Source organism: Dicentrarchus labrax, unplaced genomic scaffold, assembly GCF_905237075.1.
Source record: "Dicentrarchus labrax unplaced genomic scaffold, dlabrax2021, whole genome shotgun sequence".
Lineage (NCBI taxonomy): Eukaryota > Metazoa > Chordata > Actinopteri > Moronidae > Dicentrarchus > Dicentrarchus labrax.
This window is the reverse complement of record NW_026136703.1, coordinates 13,622,973-13,639,525: the sequence shown is the minus strand read 5'-3', so window position 1 is coordinate 13,639,525 and position 16,553 is coordinate 13,622,973. Positions and strand designations below refer to the sequence as shown.

The window sequence follows — 16,553 nt, the reverse complement described above, 5'->3', positions numbered from 1 at the left end:
AGCACATGGTGTCGGGGATTTCCACTCTGCTAACTAAAGGACATTGTCCAAGTGTCACAGGACATCGATTTGTGCTACATGCATACATGGTTTGTTAACCTCTGGCCAGCACCCTCAGCTTCGCCCCACAGGATGATGAACCTCTGTCCCCACAACAGCTGTCAGCACCATCAACTAAGGCACAATCACATGATGTCTGAATCTTAATGCACCTTATTTGTGAGGGAAAAGTTCACAAACTGAAGGGAAAAAAAGATACAATTTGGTAATTTGTGTAACCTGCAAAAAATGGATTTGAGAGTGCCGTGTTTGAATCTCTGAACAGAAGATGGTTTCAGAGTGACTGGGACGTGCTTGCAGAGATGAGAAGATTACATTAGCACACAGGAGGTTGCCATCTTCTCTGGGATTACTTCACCAAATAATAACATTTGGCTAAAGGAAATTCTATTACAGCAGCTGGGAAGAAGAATCTAAAGTTGGAGGTGGCTGGGAACAGCACGGTGGCTGCACAGTACTGGAAATGTGTGGGCTCTGTGTGCACAGGGAAAAGACCCATTGAAAGTTAAGGCCACATGGCCTCTATAACATGTCTTATGGTTATAAAATGTGCTTGAATGACAGATGTTGAAAAAATTCCTTCATTTGATCTTGCTATCAGTCAAGAGGAAACCGAGCTCATAATTTATGTGCTCACGCATAGAATCATGTGCAAGTACAAACCGTGTCCAGCATCTGCAGCACTTTGTCCTGCTCACAGGCGTCCAGTCCATCGATGATGACCGCCATGCGTGTCTGGTTCTGGGTAAAGCCATCAATGGTTTTGGCCATTTTTGACATTAGCTCCACTTCATTCTTCAGAACCTTGTGTGAGATTGGGGGGAGGGGGGAGTAAATGGCTTAATATAATTTAATTATCAATGTTTATGTGAGAAAGAAAATTGATTGGATTACGAACTACAGCTTCATAACTTCATAAGCAAATGGAATGCCCCTTTAGCCATGAAAACAAGATGTTGTCCTTGATTAGGTACAATGACCAATGTGTATTAGTCTACCTTCATAAATCCTTCACTCTTGAGTTTATGCAAGTTGTTGGCAGCACTGTGCAGTCGTTTCCTCTGGGAGTTGAGGACGGAGTCAGCCACCTGCCACCAGGTCCTACAGTTGAGCAGTAAGGCCAGACCCACCACACTGGCCATGGCTATGAGCACTGCATTTACTGTCAGGTTCTCAGGGTCCACCTAGGATATAAAAGCATTGAAGCATTGATTATTGAGGCGTTCAGTGACCTAGTGGTTAGAATGCAACCGTTTAGAGTTCATTACACTAACCCACCTTAAAGATGGCCAACAGGGCCACGCCAGTGATCAGGCATCCCAGTGTCAAGGCAAACAGCACGAAGGAGGGAACACAGCAGGTTTTCTTCCATTTCTTACCTGGAGTATGACAGGAAGGTACAGAATAATGTGAGAGAGATGCACAGTAAAAAATAAAAAAAAAGAAAAGCTATATTTCTATGGACACTGGAATTACCACAACCCTCACCAACTCAAATCATTTGAGGAAGGAGGAAGTAAACCAGTTATACTTACAAGAGCTCCATTATGCTTTCAAGAGTCACTCTTATCCAGCATTCTGAATCTAATTTTGCAGTGATGCCAGTAAATCCAAATAATAAGAAACCTGATTAAAGGGACCTGGTTTACTGTGTTCTTAAACAGGAGTGTATTTTACCTCTTTAAATGTTTTAAAAGGTTTTAGTCAACAAAAACTGCACAGTGCACATGCGTATTTTAATTTGTCTGCCACTGACCAATAATATTGCAAGCTCGTAGTTGCAAATGTAAGATTCTTTTTAATCTCAGGCCTGACTGTGACTTTGTTGTGACTTTTTATGCTGACTGAAAGTTCATTACATGATTGACATCTAAAGGCAAAGAATGTGACATCACCTTGGACCTCATCGTTCTTGAAAACCCTGAAGAGTCTGGTGGCCATGAAGCCAAACTCCCTCTCACAGGCATCTGAGAGCGTGGCAATCATCTCAGCCATGGAGGTCTCCCCTCCAACACTGGACAGACGGTTATAATCCGTGAACAAGAACCTGTGTGACATGTGAGAAGAGAAATTATGCTTTGTCAAGTTTTCATTTAAACAACATTGTGAACACTGCAATGATAGATAATGACAGGTACTAACCCAGCTATTGACTTTCACAACATATATTAAATACAGTGTGGGACTGCAGTTGTGAAGAGTTTACATTTTTTGTCTGGAATCTGGGAAACTGACAGAAATCAGCAGCGACTGAATGTGTGTGTGTGTGTGTGTGTGTGTGTGTGTGTGTGCGTCACAGTCACCTGACAGGCAGTGCGCGGGTGGTCTGCTCAGGAAGTTCAGGGGGGTTGACAAACATCAGCTTGAGCAGCAGCTCCAGGTAACCGACCTGGCGAGCCAGACGCGTGCTGATGACCCACGCCCAGTTCCAACTCTCCCTTTCACGTCGACTTCCAAAGTACACCAACACTGGAGACATTAGATTATTATTACAATTATTATAGGCGGCAGTTGTTTGGTAACAGCTTTGTATAAATATATGTATATTTAATTCCCTTGGAACTCCTGAAAATAGAATACAAAAATATAGAATATTAAATTATTATTTAAATCAACCACTTCCAAAGCGGCTGTTATCTTTGTGGAGCAGGACAAATGAAAACAACATTTCATCACAGTCATCAGTTATCACATTAGTATTGAATTTCTTGCTCCAGATCTGTTTCCTCACCAAAAAAGATGTAGAGCAGGGCAAGGAGGCTGAGGGAGACGGCAATGGCCAGCTTGGGATCAACAGTAAAGCCCAGAACCACGGCCACTGAGCCGCAGAGTAGCAGGGTGAGGAAGACGACCAGCCAAGAGAACTGGAACAACGGCTCTATCTGCTGGCCTGCAAAGGTCTTCATCTCATCTGATGGACAAGAGGAAGGGGAAAAAAAAAATCTCATATCAGATATTTCAATTAGTAAGGGGAGATTAAAAGGGGAGATTAAAATATAAGACACTTTAGAAGTGTTACAGAAGGATTGTAGAAACTGAGAAATAGCACTGTCCAAAAAACATATTTTCCACAATTTGGTACTTTTTATCTTTGTATGAGACCATTTTAATACTTTGGGCTTACTTACCCTCCAGTTTCTTAAGAAGGAAAGACTTGCCGCTGCCCCACTGAGCATACAGCCCAACACAGATAGGTGGCTGCATGGTGGGCTCGCTTAGGATGTCTGCTAGAGCACTGCTATACAGGTCATAACCCAACATGTCGCCATCTGACTCAGAGGGGGAGAGGTGCTCTGAGAGAGAAACAGACAGAGAAAGAAGTGTAAAGAGAGGAAAAGATAAAGTGCAGAAGAAGATAGGAGGAGATAACATAAACAACAGTTTAATCTTTTTCAGCTATGAGCTTGGTTTGTCGCACAATTCTTTCTGAATAAAATGGAGAAGTGGGTCATACTGGCTCCAAATATCTGGGTGAGGATGCTTTTCTGGTGGGTACAGTCGATGTTGTATGGTGTCTCTCCAGCTTTATTGGGGCGGTAAAGCAGGCGGCCATCTTTAGGGTTCCTCAGCAGTAGCTCAGCCAATTTGCGGCTTCGTCCTCGAATGGCAATGTGGAGTGGCGTGTCTCCTTTCTGAGTGAAAGAAAGAGAAAAAAAAAAAAGATTCAGATCAAAAAGCTAAATAATGCCATACTAGACATGATAACATTTTTCTGTAAAGGCGTGTGTAATGTGCAACTGTGTTTTAAAAAGTACCTTGTCCAGTGCAGACACCTTGGCTCCTTTATCAAGCAGCAGTTCCACTATCTCTATGTTCCTCATTTTTGTGGCTTTGATGAGTGGAGTCTCTCCCTCCTATACCACAAAGATACACAACACTTTATCAATACCAAACTGAAATATATTTTGAAGAGAACTATACACATTATTATCAACATAAATACACACATAAACGTTTTTCAGAAAGAAAGTATACATTTCTAGAAACAGGCAATCTCAGTTGTTATTACTATTAATATATGAACTATTCTTATTTGATGTAGTGAATATAAATACTTTAACATTCAGAAATCAGTAGGAATAAAGAGATACTATGACACTTCAGAAGAAACAATCAAGAGATGTAAAAGATTAGAGGGAGTGCATATACTGCCATACCTTAGTGCAGCTCTCGGTGTCAGGGTTACACTGAAGGATGTCTCTCACCATGGTAGCATTGCCTTTCTCCACTGCCCAGTAGAGGGCAGTCTTTCCATCCTGATGTGGAAAAGACAAGGCAAATACTAGCTTGTTTATCTTGAGAAATACAAAATAATAAATAAAATAATAAATATTAAAAGAATATACTGCATAGCTGAGAATGTAGTTTATTATTTTGCATTGTGCAAGGTATGTGTATAATGTGTACCATTACACACAGTCTGTTTATATAGCAATAATACTTGTGTATGTTTGAGTAATTCTAACTCATGGATTAAAGTTCTTTGTCAAGAAAAAACAGATCTTGGGAACACAAGAAGGCCTCCTGCCTGCTTTAAAACATCAATATGGCAGCAAAGATAGTGGGAGAGGAGCTCCTACCTGGCCCCTGACGTCAATATCAGCATATTTGTTCAGCAGAGCTCGGACAATCTCCACATGACCGCCTCTCACCGCTCCAATCAGCATTGTCTCACCACTCTGCAAAAGATGGTGAAAGACAGACAAAGGAAAAACAGTCAGATACAGGAATTGTATTCAATTGACGTTCTATTTCATATCAAGCTCTCTTTCTACATGTTCAAACAGCGGGCTTGTAATGCCTCACCCTGTCTGGGATATTGACGTATGTGCCGGCGTCCAGCAGGTCCTGTACGATCTCGGTGTGTCCCTCCTTGGCAGCAATGGCCAGGGCTGTGTTGCCATCCTTGTCTGTCATGTTGACATTTGGGTTTCTCTTCAGCAGCTCCTTAACAACCTCTGTATATCCACCTTTCACTGCCACAATCAGAGCTGTCATTGAGTTCTGAAAAGACACAGAAAGACAGAATTAAAAACTTTAGGGTCCTTACATTTACATTACATCCCTAACATTTCAGGAATTTGTTTCTCTCTCTCTGTACTTCAGTGGGTATAAAGATTTTGATTGGTGTATGTCAAATTTTAAATAATTTATGGCTAAAGATTAACAAACAGTTTATTACAGCAGCTCAAAGAGACGTTACAGGCCCAATCACAACTTATTATTAACAAATTGTTTTGCAAGCACAATAACTCAAATATTTTTTCCAAGCACTGGAGTCTCCTAATTACATATAAATGAATTGCTCTGCAACATTAGCTACTAGGGTTCCATCTGATTATTGATGCTACATATCAAACTATCACATTGTTCAGTTTGTGTCAGCACAGATGCAACATGACTCGAAGGAGCACAGATGCGCTGCGTCATAGACCCAATCAATTATTTAATATTGAAGTTCACTAATGCGTTCGTAGCGCTAGGGAGCATTAAATCTTGATTGCGTGAAAACGACACTGGCAAGAACAGGCAGCTTTCTGTGGCACCCACGATGAACCCAAAGCAAAATTGGACTTGCTCAGCTGTTAAGCTACAGGTTTAGACTACTAAATCAAATACAAACACTGTTCAGGACACGATACAAAATATCATGCCATGTCAAATAATTGTGGGTGCAAAGCCAGGTAGAAGGCCATCAGTATCGGCACTCAAAAACTAAAATAGATATAAATAAATACATTTTAAAAAAAATAAAAGAAATTCAAACTTTCAAAGGCTTTCTAGATATGTAAGAACCCTGACAATAAAAAGCTGTAATTATAATATTTTGAATGTTACTGTTAAATAGTAAACAACCATTCACAGGGAAAGCTACAATCTACTTACTGCTCCTTCTTGGTCCACGTCGGCTCCGTTGGCCAGAAGGTGCATCACACTTTCATAGTGGCCCTTCCTGGCTGCCCAGATCAAAGGTGTGGTACCATACTGCGAAGAAAAGACGACAATACAAGAGTGCATAAGAGGCATGAGAGGATTTAGTCAACAACCCAAGGATTTTTTTAAAGCTCATACTACTAACTAGATCTTCTCCGTGATAAATGAACAACAAGTAAATGACAAACATCTGTCACTATGTAGTTACCTTGTCTGAGCAGTTGACCTTGGCTCCGTGCTGCAGCAGGAGATGGACAATCTCTGCATGGCCTCGACCTGCTGCCCAGATAATGGGGTAGACGCTGTACTGTTGGGGCAGAGGACGGGGTGAAGTCATGCTGACAGTCACTAATGATCAGTGTCAGGTCTGCTGCTGTACTAACGCTTTAAGATACCGCAGCAGATGATGGTGGAGCCATTGCACTGTGCAGGTGAAGAGCAGGGCTGTGGTTGTGTTCACATTTTTGTAACTCTGGATTTATGTGTACTGACATTTACTGAAATGTTTATATCAGTTTCTAACTAGCAAGCTGAAACACTGCATCACATTTACTTGGAGCAATCAAACTCAATGCTGATATAAAACAACAGATGGCACTGATGCTATGATGCTATACGTCCGGTCTCAGTACCTGACCAGTGATGTTGGGGTTAGCTCCTTTTTCCAAGAGCAGCTGGGCCACATCTGTACGACCTTTATACGCTGCCCACATGACAGCAGTCCAACCTCCCTGAGTAGGATACACACACAGAACACAGTTGAGTTACATAGAAAATCTTGAGGATAGGAAAGAAGATTTGATTTGTTCATCTTCAGAATAATAATTCAGAATAATCTGGACATATAATTCCAGGTATTATGTTATTAAAATAAGCTGTCAGTTATAACAGTATTAAATTCAAGCCTTACAGAATAGGTAAAACCAGAGCAGATTTTGTGGTTGGAAAATGTGCTATTTACAGCTGGTGAGACACACTTTCCAGTGAGTGAACAGTATCACACAGTGTGGTTTATTATAATCCCACTGTGATGACTGGCTGTGATCTGTCCTGTGCGGCTCAGACATGTCACGCACGGAGATGAGTCAGTTTATGTCCTGAGTCACTTCCATAAAGTCACAGAAAACCAACTCTAGATGTTTTATCATACATGATAAAATAATGATGGAAATATGTCACCTGTGAGCCACTGTAGAAATGTAATACAAAATTGAAACTACAAGGTGGTAGTTAATGCTCTTTAGGATTACATTTGCATGTCTGGAAATGCATATTGCCTCTTGACACTGAACACACTCAGCCCCAGGTAATAAATATGTGTATCTCATCTGCATTGTTGCCAATCGTCTGTTCATGAATATACAGAATAGCCTGCAGACAACTGTCTGCCTCTGACAAGTCCAGATCCAGAAGACTAAATCATATCACTGCCCTGTGCAGAGACAACCAGAGATCAGTAAATGGGATTACTACTAGAGAGAGGAGCCATCACACATAAAGTAATTTCATTTTATGTCCATCTCAAGGCTAATGGATCATCCTGTTCAACCAGCACTGGGGTCATCACGTTTTATAGAAACCATTAAAGGCACACTATGCAAGATTTTTACCTTAATATAACAGCTTCGAAGTAATTCCGATGGTAAACAAACTCGTAGTATAGCGAATCATCCCGATAGCAAAGCAGGAGAGGGACGCCGCTGGCAGAACCAGCAATGCAAGTCTGAAAGGTGGCGTCCCGCCAAATCTCGCGAGAATCACAAATTGCTTTACGGTGATACGTCACATACATCAGCAACATAAGAAGCAGCCTCAATGGAAGACACTAGCAGGCATTCACTCCTCGTTACCTGGTCAGTAGACATCTTCGGAGTCTATCTTTGCCTGTTCGATGTCCGACGCTTCCATCGTACTGAACATGTCGGTATACAGGGGGGAGGGGATCAGGCCGTGAGTGCAGAGACGCAGAGCCGTATATAGAGACGGCTCTGGTGAGTGGTATTTACGACAGTTAACGTTAAATACAAGTACTCCGCAGCGACTCTAGGGGTAGCTGTTTGACAAAACCGGAAAACTGCATAGTATGCCTTTAATGTATGTACAATCAAGACGTCATAACGTTGTTACTGTATAAAGGCAGGTATAAAAGTCTTGTTAATACTGTTACAGCGTCTTATGGCTCTATGTTGTTTAGCTATCACAATTTCTTCCTATAAGTAAAAATTGTGAAGTCATTTTGACATTTAGAATACATTATAATCACTTAATCATGCTCCACCATACAGCCCAGTTTTATTTCAATTTAATATTATTATTTTACAACACAAGTTAACATTGCACATAGAAAAGTATATACTTAGAGGTATAGCTAAACAATGTTCAAGTATATGGGCAAATTTACCTTCAGTTCTACACTAGTATGAGAGCCGATTGAGAGCTCAACAGGCCATCCCTTTGACGGCTAATCATGAAGGACAGAGTTACAGTTCCTACCTAATTTTGAGAAAGGGTCTAAAGCCTTTCAAAATAAAATACTTAAGGGTCGCTTGTTGTATGATATTTTTGGGTTGACCCTCTAATGGGAGTATTTGATCTTTTCTAATTTTAGGAATAACATTAGGTCATTCATCCAACCCAAACCTTTGGGTGGAGGCAAAGGCAAACACAGTTTTTATTTTTTTATTTGTCATTAAAATATCCTCCCCTGGGACTCCATAAATTGCCATTTCAGCACTGGGTTGAATATCTTTGTCAAATGCTTGGGATAATGTCTGAAATATAGAAACTATAGAAAAGATGTTGTGATTAAATGGCAGGCGTATCATCCATTGGGCCACCAGTATGGATTCCACCCCAATTTTCTTACCTAATTCACCTTTATTACTTGTTTTACTATTTACCTCACTTAATATTGAATGCCAAGACATATCTATTATTGTACAGTATACTGTTTTGAATAAAACCACGTTACAATTAAGTTTTTCATATATAAATGAAAACTCTCCAGTAACTCTCTATATTCTCACCATGTCTCGATGTTCCAGGTTAGCATTGTTCTCCAGCAGTTCCCTCACCACCTCAATGTGGCCCTCCTTAGCTGCCGAGATCAACGCCGTCCAGCAGTCCTGCACACACAGACAACCTGTTACCCTGGGAACTCCCATCAGACTCCAAATCCAGCTGGACCAACGTCTGTCCAAGCTCTGCGTGGGACGCCCCGGGAACTGTCAAAGCACTGTACCTACCAGCTGGTCATACCAGGTGCTCATGGGAACACGGTGTCTCATGGACATACAGGAGTGTCAGAGTGTAAAGTGTGAAAGACAAGAGCAACTACAGCATCTAATGCTTCTCCTTTCTTCTTCTGCGTTTGTGCGAGAGTGAGCACAAGTTTGAGTGTGCAATGTGTAATAGCAGGTTACATGTACGTGAGATGTTAATGAGAGGTGTCGTGTGTGGGTGCATGCGTTTGCCTAAGTGGGAGGGCATATACATGCGTGAGTGTGTGCGTGTGTGAGGGGTGGCTTCTGAAGGCAAAGGGTGTTGGCCAGCAAGTGGATCCTGTCATTTACTCTGAAGAGTGAAGGTAAAAATGTGTAATAAGTTGTCATTATGGCTCATGATGGCTCATAATAGCTGTGGACTAAGCCCGAGTGTGGTGAGTTCAGCAAGATGAAACATCAAGACCACTAGTTCAGCTACGTCTTCTTTGTCAAGTGGATGATGCGGTCATTTTAACCGCATTGTTTTTCACCTGTGCCTGGATTCGGAGTTATGTGTGTGTGTGTGTGCATGCTTACAACATCATCCAAGTTAACGTTGGCTCCTCTCCTAATGAGCTCTTGTACTATCTCCAGATTGCCCTGCTCTGTCGCCACCATCAGGGGAGTCTGTCCATTCTGGAACAAGGAGAGAGGGAAGGAAGGGAAACTGTGATACAGATTTTACCACACCAAGAAGCCAATTAATTATTCTGTTTTCTCCGTAACCCTCTGAGAGCTCACAGGCATTGATACTGCTATCTGATGATTTAACTCTAATCCTATACTGTATGACAACCTGATTATTAGATCCTTAATGCAATATGACCTTCACATAGGATTTGTTTTTCTATTAATGAGGTTAATTCTGCATTTTTCTTACAGTCAACAAATGTCATAAAAAGAACAAAACCAACAGTCTATCAATAGTTTCCTGTGGCTCTCATTCCCAAGCCCATTCCTTCTTACTGAAGACAGGCATCTTTAAAAACGAGTCATGGATATACTGAAAAAGGGGTAAAGAATTCCCTAAAACGCCTAAAAACAAGCAAATATTATACAGACAGGAGTAAATAGTTATTTTCAGATGTGGACGTGGTTCAATAGTGAGTATTTACAACAGCAGGGATGTCTATGTGGGATTGACATTAAAATAAACTAAAGTGCCCATGGTCGTGGAAATGAAGGAGCGGGTCACCCATGAACTGTGTGGTTCACTGATGTGTGTTTTGATCTACAGCACAGACGACTGAGATATATCAGCCTTTGGCAAGACAGACAATACTTGCTAATAGGATCAGTTCATAGTAGGTTTTTGTCTTTTCATTGGATTTGTTGATGGCATAACATCCCACCAGCACTTTCCTCTAATTGGTGAAACAATTACCTAATGTGTATACTGTGTGTAGCAGTCCTGGCTTTCAATATACCTTTCTAAAATCTCCATTTGTTTTGTTCAGGGTACATTACATCAATGTTAAAGTTGACTATAAATGCCTACAAAAAGTTTGTTTTATTCTTGTATGTCTACAAAGTGATGTGAATTAATAAAGATAAGACATGAAAACTTCCAAGGGGAGTGAATAGGCACAAAATCTCAAGCAAGGAACAAATCAAATGATAAAATTAACTGTCTATAAGCCGAACACAATATCACAATCATCCCTTTTCCCACAAAAGACATGCTTTAAAAGAGCCTCTCATTACTTCAAACTATAACTTACATCACTCCGGCTGTCCACATCTTTGAACTTGTCCAAATGTGCTTTGATAGCAGCCATGTTCTCCTCCTCCACGTAGCTGAACAGACTCTGGACAGCCAGAGAGGTCATCTTTAGGGAGGTGGTGGTATCCATGGTTGACTGCTAAACACCTGTACACCACTGCAGAGCAGGAGAAAAGCAGATTAGCATTCAGAGAGAGAGAGAGAGAGAGAGAGAGATGCCAATGGTATCTATCTGGCCTGCACAGCTAAATGTAAAACACTACTGAGAAGGAAGTACAGTCGTTAAATCGAAGACAGGAAGAGGGTGTGGTGTATCTTTGAAGTGATGCTATGGAATAAACAAGTACTGTCCAAAACCAGCTCACACGCACAAACTCACCCATACAAACAAGCAACAGATGCTACATCTTTTTGCCCGGCTATAAACATCAAGACATACAATCACAAAAGTGTCATTTTGTTTTTTAAAAACACTCTTTTTGAAAAAATACAACAACATGAAAATTCTTCTATGTTTTGCCTGTGTGTATGTTTGCTTGCTTATATTTGTATATACATTCTTTCCATGCATTTTTCTATCTATTTTTTACTCTTATAAGTAAAGGCAGATTGTCAGAAAGTGTCATTTGGCTGTACAAGCACCTGCATCTGCCTTCCCTGTCATATCAGGCACATACACACATGCACACACACACCACCACAAATAGAGTGCTCAACCTTTAGGAAACGATGATATGTGCCCGTTTTAAGAAGAATGTAAAAGTCTGGTTACAATAGGACTGAACATGCTCATTACACAAGGGCTAACAGGGGCACTTGGTTCAGTTCAGTTTAGTTCAGTCTGCCTGCTCAAGCTGAAAACGTGAACTGAAATTTGTCTGTTCAGTATAATGAAGGCAGAGCAATCACAATGCTCCGCTCGCAAAAGTTCCCTAAGTCATCAAATACCTCTGAAGACAAACAACAGACTTTAAACTTTGATCCCTTGATTTAATGAAGCCTTGGGACAATTGGTGCACTGGACTGTGCGCTCCAGTTATATCAAGACCAACCTCACTTCTCCCATCCGCCTCCACTGCCTTGAGTTGGATTTTTCTGAAACTTGTGTACATTAAACAAGTGCTGCTTGTTTTAAGTTTCAAGTACAATAGGTGCACAGTTCACACTATTTCGCCGAAACTGCTTTGCGTTGATGGGAAAACAGGAGTAAGACGCAGTTAAGCAATTGAATCTGACAAATCAATGCAGACGGCCCACTTTGGGGAGATTATCTATAATTAGGCTGCACCGTTCTAAAGAATTTTAAACCCAGACATTTTTTCCACCGGAGGTACTGACAAATGACATTTCTGTGACTATTCTGCACTGACACGATTTTTTCAGGAAAATAGATGTCAAAACATTACATATATGACAAAAGAAACCCCCCTCAAACATGGTTGTTTCAGCTGTAGCAGGGATTCATCCAATCGATGAAAAACTCATTAATGATTCATCAAGTTGGGCTCTTCCATCATGGTCAGACTTACTTCCTGCCCACAGTAACACAGGATTAATAAGCTGCATTCATTTGCTTGCAAGTTGCCTTGGCAATGGATTTCACATAAAGACTAGCAAGCACATGCTGCTCACTATTTCATCATAATCTGTGAGACAAGCAGCTCAGGCTCAGGTTAATAAATGCTTAAATGTCACACGCCTGTTGGGCTTTCAGTACAAAGGCCCAAAGCAGACACAAATTCAGAGCCAATCATATTATTTACATTTTTTTTTCTAAAGTCTGACCCTGTTTCTCGAGGCAGAGATCACCTGCCAGCTGTTCTCCCCTATCAGACAGTGTCAGGCATGAATTAAAAAAATCCTTTGTTTACAGTGAAGGCAATAGGAGCCTGTTGACACACCCTCCTCAGCTTCCTTGTCTCTCAGCACAATGGGTGGACGATAACGCCACACAAGAACCAATCAGTACACATTTGGCTCTTTCTCTGTTGAGCAATGATCAGGTGGGAGCCCACACACATCCCTTTAACAACACAAGCAGCCAGTAAAAACCAGCAGAAAAACACGCCAATAAAAGCAGTAAAAAGCCATTAAAATAAATGATTTAAAGCAGTTAAGTGACACACGGCCTCTAAAAAACAATAAAAAGGCGAACAGAGGAACCCCTTACCTTGGTGTAGGGTGAAGCTTTTGCTTATATGTCTATTCAGCACCAATCTTTATCCTTTCCTGACTCACACACAGTATCAACAAGCACTGCCGGGCTCACGCTCAGCATCCCCCTTTCACTCAAGGATGAATATTAGATGAGGGGGCTGGTCTACGCCCATCTATTCCCAGCACAATAGACACACGCGACCGGATTTTTATTCCTTACATGCACTGGCTCAGCACCAACTAATACAGATAAAAGAGCAGAGACAATTAAGATGTTGGCCTAATTAGTGTGATTTAATTCTATGAGTAATGCAAATGTAAAAGTAACATTTGGTTTTAAAAGTGCTCATCAATTAAAGGCAAAATGTTAAATGGTAAAATTATCCTGAAACACTGGAGTTTTATTTACAGGTCAACTACTATTGACCATAAGAAATCTATTAAACTCTGGGATGGGCAGGAAAATATTGGCAAAATCAACAACAACAAAAACACCTACAATTATAAATGAATTGTGTATATTTTAGAGCAGGGTTGCAACTAACAATTCATTTCATTAGAGATTATTCTCCTAAATCTTTTCTCAATTTATAAGTTTATCATTTGGTCTCTAAAATAATAAAGAAAATAGTGAAAGATGTGTTACAATGTTCCCCAAAACAAACTGAAATCTTTAAGTTGCTTGCGCGAGGGAGATACTATGGTAGCTGTGAAACGTGCAAAAAACGTAAATGGCCCTATCTAGAGCGAGCTTTTGGTTTGTCTGTTAAGGGCTACTGTAGAAACATGGCGGTTCAACACGGCAGCCACCTCAGAAAGCGACTCTAGTGGTCTTTAGATAAAAAGGCTCATTCTAAAAAGGTACCAAAAACAGTGATTCTTATTTTCAGGTGATTATACACTAATGAAACCGAACCTATGGATATTATATTCTATTTCTAAACAGATCCTCCAAAATGTTACACACTGGACCTTTAAAGAAAGCTTTTAGGAGATTCTAAAGACAAAAAAATACTTCATAATCAATATTGTTGCAGATTAATCTTGACTAATGGATTAATTGACTAATTATTTCAACTCTGTAAAGACGGTATTAGGGTTTTAGCAAACGTTTACAAACAAGAATAAGAAGGGAGGCACACAGGAAGACATTTTGAAAAAGGAAATTAGTAGTAAAGTGGCTACAATGACCAAGGTAGAGGTATTTGCTGTTTTTTTCCAGTTTGCCCACTAAAGCACTAAAAACAGAAATATTCATCACATAACTTTAAAGCTGAAAAAAACTAATTTAGGGCAACTAAATCAGATTATATATATGTGTCTGGTTTCACTGCACATCAATATTATTATACAAAAATGTCTACTTTCAGGTCAGATATAGTCCAGTATTTAGGTAAAAACACAGACCTCTTGATATCATCATGAAAAACAAAACTCCTTGTCAGCTGTGCTGTTATCTGAACACACACACAAACCTGGACTTGGGAGGCAACACTGGATAGGATCTCTAAATTTAACCAGTCAGCTCTTCGTGGTTTGTCATGTGGGTTTGAAACTGCTGAGGATTCAGTTCCCTTAACACATACCAGGGTCTGCTCCAGAAAACAAGTTCACTGAGTTGTCTGGTGGGGGGTGGGGGGTAACTTTGAAAGGTTATCCATAACTCAGTAAACCTTCAGCTTGGAACAAATCCCCCGGTCATAGCAGCTGCTGGAGGGAAGTTCTGACACACAGCCAACTAAGACACCGTTTCAACATAGTGGGGATACACAGACTGTGTGTTTCCTGCCTCAATCTACAACTTAAAACTACATTTCTAACAACAACTTGTGGCACAACAGCCGCTCTGACTGCGTGTCTCCAGGTTGTCAAAAAGTAAACATCTGGATGAGACACACACACACAGACAGACAGACAGACAGACAGACAGGCAGACATAACACGTGTGGCTGTAAAGTAAAAGGTATAATTGACTGTATTGGTCTCTGATAGGCGGTTTAAGACGAGGATGTTACAATCAGACCGTGTTTAGCTGTCACTAGGAAGCAAACAGCAAAAACACTCGCTAGCGAAACTCCCAACGGCTAACATGCTAACGTTAGCTAGCTCGGAGTGGCTACAGGTCCTTACTTCACTTTTATCTCTAAACCCCCCCCCAAAAAAAGTACAGTACACTATCTTAAATCATCTTACCTAAGCTGGGCTGCTCTGTGACCGTTTGTATTTTGTTTCCGGGCCGGAGAAAATAGCCAAAAATGCCACTTTTATTTACGTCATACTGTGGCTTCTGTATGTTTTTTACGTTAACCTGTTCCCTGGTTGCTGCTGCTGGCTCCTCCTCCTCCTCCTCCTCCTCCTCCTCCTCCTGCTACTATCTGTGGTTACAGCGCTGGAGCAGACGGGGTCAGGAACCCCCACCCCACCCGACCGTGATCAGATTTTGTCTAGTACAAGAGCCACCTGACAGGATTAATGTTTTGAGGAACAGTTTTTAATCGTTATTACTGATTGGATTTAACCACTATCCGGGTATTATCACCAGCATAAGAGGATAGTACATTCATTCAAACACTGCACTGAATTATAGGCTACTTTCTATACTGGACTTAAATTCATTTGACATCTATAGTTGGTATTTTTGCTTATTCCTATTTAAAAAATGAGAATATAAATTATTATTAATAGACCTTTTTCACAGCAGTCATTTTGACAAGAAATAGTAGGGTAAACACAGGTGTTGCCAGTATCAGCGCCTTACCAGTGAGCCAACATGCACAGTAGCAGCACCCTGACTTACTACCTTAATAGTATCATTAGAAAAAAAAAAAACTATTTACCCTAACATATGTCAAAACGGCTGCTTGTGAAAAGGTCTATTGTTTTCCATTACATGAGACATAATATAAAATAGTGTTATGTCGAAATCATTAACAGCAGCTAAATGATGCTTACACATTAATGCATCTGTGATAATAATATAAAACATAATAGACACTTAAGGAGTCATTTTCCTGTATGATCAATACTTTTGATACTTTTACTTAAAATTATTTAAAATGCAGAACTCTGACTAATAATAGAGTATTTTTATATGGTATTGCTACTTCCTACTAAAGGATCTGATCTTCCACCACTGATCTTTACACAGGTCTCTGCTCTATTTCCTGTTATGTTTATGTGTGCATTAAACAACAGAAGAAGAACCTAAGAGTTAGGGTTAATTTATGACAATATAAAGTGCTAACCAAGAGAGGGCATGTCCCAAAAAAGTTTCTGTGGGTGAGTCAGACAACTGCTTATACACATAAATGACACTTTAAATGTATATTGGACCCAGTAGTTTGAATTATGATTTGTTTAAACAACTGATTTGTGAATGTGTCTGACACTAAGTAAACTTCTTTGCTCTACAGTTG

At 40.4% G+C, this 16,553-nt stretch overlaps 1 protein-coding gene across 6 annotated transcripts in view; it reads right to left on the bottom strand.

Moving 5' to 3' along the window:
* The window catches only part of kidins220a (kinase D-interacting substrate 220a), a 44,349-nt gene extending 28,867 nt beyond the window's left edge, over positions 1 to 15,482 (bottom strand). For 5 of the 6 annotated variants that reach the window (XM_051386022.1, XM_051386039.1, XM_051386046.1 and 2 more), the window contains exons 1-19: positions 15,331 to 15,482; positions 10,979 to 11,137; positions 9,795 to 9,893; positions 9,021 to 9,119; positions 6,627 to 6,725; positions 6,203 to 6,301; positions 5,947 to 6,045; positions 4,867 to 5,064; positions 4,641 to 4,739; positions 4,218 to 4,316; positions 3,816 to 3,914; positions 3,515 to 3,692; positions 3,189 to 3,353; positions 2,792 to 2,971; positions 2,364 to 2,529; positions 1,956 to 2,107; positions 1,339 to 1,439; positions 1,059 to 1,244; positions 724 to 864 (exon numbers count right to left, since the gene is read on the bottom strand). In XM_051386022.1, the coding sequence (XP_051241982.1) occupies positions 724 to 864; positions 1,059 to 1,244; positions 1,339 to 1,439; positions 1,956 to 2,107; positions 2,364 to 2,529; positions 2,792 to 2,971; positions 3,189 to 3,353; positions 3,515 to 3,692; positions 3,816 to 3,914; positions 4,218 to 4,316; positions 4,641 to 4,739; positions 4,867 to 5,064; positions 5,947 to 6,045; positions 6,203 to 6,301; positions 6,627 to 6,725; positions 9,021 to 9,119; positions 9,795 to 9,893; positions 10,979 to 11,110 (2,391 nt within the window). In that variant the 5' untranslated portion in view covers positions 11,111 to 11,137; positions 15,331 to 15,482. Of the gene's footprint in view, positions 1 to 723; positions 865 to 1,058; positions 1,245 to 1,338; positions 1,440 to 1,955; positions 2,108 to 2,363; positions 2,530 to 2,791; positions 2,972 to 3,188; positions 3,354 to 3,514; positions 3,693 to 3,815; positions 3,915 to 4,217; positions 4,317 to 4,640; positions 4,740 to 4,866; positions 5,065 to 5,946; positions 6,046 to 6,202; positions 6,302 to 6,626; positions 6,726 to 9,020; positions 9,120 to 9,794; positions 9,894 to 10,978; positions 11,138 to 13,150; positions 13,263 to 15,330 lie in introns of those variants that run through there. The other variant, XM_051386031.1, reaches the window with a different exon arrangement.
* Between the last annotated feature and the right edge of the window lie 1,071 nt (positions 15,483 to 16,553).